This window comes from Protobothrops mucrosquamatus, unplaced genomic scaffold (genome assembly GCF_001527695.2).
Source record: "Protobothrops mucrosquamatus isolate PMUCROS unplaced genomic scaffold, P.Mucros_1.0 scaffold919, whole genome shotgun sequence".
Classification (NCBI taxonomy): Eukaryota; Metazoa; Chordata; class Lepidosauria; order Squamata; family Viperidae; genus Protobothrops; species Protobothrops mucrosquamatus.
In genome coordinates this window covers 168,082-171,868 of record NW_015387170.1, presented here as the reverse complement: position 1 = coordinate 171,868, position 3,787 = coordinate 168,082, and the positions used below count along the sequence as shown (strand labels likewise).

The following is a 3,787-nucleotide window of genomic DNA, read 5'->3' as shown; positions in this document are numbered from 1 at the left end:
TTTGGGAAATCATTTAGAAATCATTTTTTTTATATCTTTAAGGGGAGAGTCTGAGTTTTATATAAATGTGTGTGTACACACACACACACACAGACAGACAGACAGACATTGGTTATTTGCTGCCAAGACAAGAAGTCAGGTTGCCGCATTCTGAATCCTTAGGAAAACCAAACAATATTAATGCAGAGTTGCCAGGACTTTAAAAATATCCACCATGACTTTTTGACAAATAAATTGCATTGCCTTCAAATTGAAACATTAACCTAGAGCAACAAGTGAACACATAACAAAAAATCTAGGTAAGAGTTTTAGGGACTGAGAAAAAGATTGATTGTAACAGTTTAGGAAAGGTAGATCCAAGTTAGGCAGCCAGATCCAAGGTTCTACCTGCGAGTCTTGTCAGAGGTATTGTCCTATTTTTCTGCTAACCACCTGCTTTCTATAGCGCAATCAAGTTTTTAGTGAGATAATACAAAATGTTTCAGCAGAGTTCCCACATACCTGGCTATTAAAACTCTGAACAGACATTGCAACTCTGTATGATATATTTTTTTTCTGGAAAAGAACACATGAAGCATGTATTTATATATTTTTTTTCCAAAGGAATATGCTGCTCCTTTACAGTATATTATGGAATGGAACAGTATTCAAATATGCCATAGAAATTAATAATGATTACTCTTCCTTAAGGTGGACATAATTAAGAGTATGGTTTTAGCATTCCTTAAAATTTATGTTTTATTTATATTTAATGTTTTTCTGAAATAGTCAAAATATCCTAGAGGGTAGCCTGTGTCTAGGTATATGCAAACACTTTAGGGAAAAGATTCCTTTTGTCTGAACTGAAAATTATTTCAAAATTAATACATCAGACCAGTTACTAATTTAGCCTATAATTAGCAACACTAAGTTTTTTTTTAAAAAAAATTCTTCTGTTTTAAGTTTTCATCGCTTTCAAAATGCCAGATCAGCTCAAAGTATTTTCTATACTTTCTTATATTTAAAAGCAATATAGTAAGTATTGAATATTTGTCTGCACATTAAAGCAATTCTGTTTAACTGGATTTTGTTTTTCTTATTTGGTTATGCATGCATGCTTTGATTCAAATATGAATACTGGGAAGTAGGCAGCTATCTGCATTATTTGTGTTTTTTTTAAATACTAAACCCATAAGTGGGTGCCCCTCATCTATAATCTATCACGTAGATTGGTGGGGGACACAGGCAAATGTGATCAGCTTGCCAAGTTCATTATATTCTGAAATCCTTGAAAGAATTTACATTCATTTGCTTCAAATACACAACATTGTCCTTAGAGAAGATTATAGCTTACAGCTACCAGACTTTATCCATCACTAAAAGAGCTCCTTGTTTTCTTTGGTTATTCCTTACCTTATTTGAGTTATTTCTTTAGGAAAAACTCAAAAATATTATTCTATGTCTGCTGCGCTAAAATGGTTTCTACCAGAGTAGATCAAGGAATGAGGTAGTTAAATTTAGTCTTCAACATGAGCCTACTGGTTTTACAGTTAGGTACAAAGGAAGTCCCACTGATTTCAACTATGACCCTGTGGGATTACTGAAGACCAACTTCAGGAAAGTGGAACGTAGTATCAAAGTTGCTAATCTCATGGAAATATTATAAGCTTTCATCTGGATTAGGTTATGGCCTTGAAAACCATACCTCATCTGAGAAAACATTTGGTGCTATTATTATTTTTGTTATTGTTATTTTTATTCATCCGCCTAAATATTGATAAAATTAGAACTACAAATACATGTTCACAGGGCAGAACACTAAAGACCTGAAGCCCTAAAGCCAATAGCGGGATTTATTTTCTTGAAAAATCATTTGCTTTATTTCCAGAAATATGTAAAAAAAGATTTCTTTTTTTTTTAAAAAAAATGGAAGGTACAATAAAACTTGTCAGTCCTCTTAACAATAATCCTGATAAAGAATATGCATAAAATACAAATTGAAAAGGCAAAAAGCCTTCCATTCATACATACCCCAACGACAATGACCATCGCTTCTATGTAAACATTTTGATCTTTCCGTGCATAAAAAGTACGGAAAAAAAATTAGCTGCAAATGACGATCCCCTCAATATTTTTGCTGGATTCCCATGTCCTCCCACCCACCGCCTCCTCCCTTCCTGGGGGAACCCTGCGAGCTCTGCAACGGAAAGCAAATAAAACTTTTTTTTTTTCTGAAAAGATATTTTAAAGGGGGAAAAAAGGGACGGCGTCTGTTTTCAAAGCAGAAGCCCGAGGACCGTTTCTCTGCCATCTGTCTCTGCAGCATCTAGAAATGGCTTTGCATAAATAGAGGTACGGAGGAAGAAGCAAACCGGAAGGCCAGAGACGAGCGAGGGAAAGGGCGCACAGAGAAACCAACCAGCGAGTCGATCTGTCCGGAAAGGTCTCTCCGCGTCGCTGCTCTCCAAAGCCGAAGGGAGACGTGGCTGGCGGCCCAGGCAGCTAGCAGTTGGAAATCCGGGCCGCGCAGCTTTCCAGGCGGCCCAAGGCCGCCCCGTGGGGGGGCAGAGTTCCCAGAGAGGCGGCGGCGGCGGCGGCGGGAGAGGCCAGCGAGGGCGAAGGCGACGACGAGGCCATCAGAGTTCGTGCCAGGACCGGCAGCCCTGCGGCCTGAGACCCGCAGCGGTTCCCCGCCCCGGGGCTCACACCGCCCCCGATGATGCTCTCAATGGAGAACGGGGAGCGCGCCAAGGCCGAGGTGGTCTTGGTGGCGGCCGCGTGCAAAGAGGCGGCCAGCGACGGGCCCAGTTGGGCCGCGTAGCCGAAACTGGGAGTCCGGGCCAGCTCCGGTGCCGCCGCCGCCGCCGCCGCGGGCAGGAGGGAAGGTGGGGCGGGCGGCAGGACGGGGCCCGACGCCGACGGCCGCCTCTCCTGAGGCTGGAAAGCGAAGAGTGTCGAGGGCGCGTGGTAAGGCTGGAGATGGAGGCCGTAGCCGCAGCTATAAGGCCCGTAGGCGTAGGCGGGGGGCTGGCCGGGGTGCCCAGGCGGCGGCGGGGCGGCCGGCGGGTGAAGGAAGGCGGCGGGTTCGAGCCCGCGGAGGAGCAGGTCGGACGCCGGCAGCGGCTGCCGCTTGAAGCGCTTCCTGCGCCGCAGGAAGCTGCCGTTGTCGAACATGTCGGCGGACTCCGGGTCCAGCGTCCAGTAGTTGCCCTTGCCCGGGTTGCCCGGCTCGCGGGGGATCTTGACGAAGCAGTCGTTGAGCGACAGGTTGTGGCGGATGGAGTTTTGCCAGGCCGGGAACTTCTCGCGGTAGTAGGGGAAGCGGCCGCTGATGAACTCGCAGATCTCGCTCAGCGTCAGCCGCTTCTTGGGGCTCTGCAGGATGGCCATGGTGATGAGCGCGATGTACGAGTAGGGCGGCTTCACCAGGCTGCTCTTGCCGCCGCCGCCCGCCGCCCTGAAGGGCCCCGGCTGCGAGGGGGAGCCGGAGGACGAGGAGGAGGGAGAGGAGGGCGAGCCGGAGCCCGGGGAGCCTGCCGGCGCCCGCCCCCCCGGGGACCTGGGCAGTAAGACGGCCTCGTCGTCGTCGTCGTAGGGCCGTCGGGGAGGGGGCTCCTCCTCGTCGTCCTCGTCCTCGTCGCCGCCCCCCTCGTCCTCTCCCTCCCCGACCACGTCGATGTCTGCCTCTTCGGCCAAGGCGGAGGCGGCGGCGGACATCTCCGCGCTCAGAGTCATCGCTTGGCGCAGCCGGACATGGGCGCAGCGGGCGGGGGGCGGCGGGGCAGCTGCCCGCGGGAGGCGTCGGCCC

At 48.6% G+C, this 3,787-nt stretch overlaps 1 protein-coding gene across 1 annotated transcript; it reads right to left on the bottom strand.

The window, feature by feature from the left end:
• Positions 1-2,481: 2,481 nt before the first annotated feature.
• FOXD1 (forkhead box D1) lies at positions 2,482-3,714 on the bottom strand. Its single transcript, XM_015819429.1, has 2 exons — positions 3,599-3,714; positions 2,482-3,511 (listed from the first exon to the last, which is right to left on the bottom strand). The coding sequence occupies exons 1-2, from the start codon at positions 3,712-3,714 to the stop codon at positions 2,482-2,484; spliced, it is 1,146 nt and encodes a 381-aa protein (XP_015674915.1).
• Between the last annotated feature and the right edge of the window lie 73 nt (positions 3,715-3,787).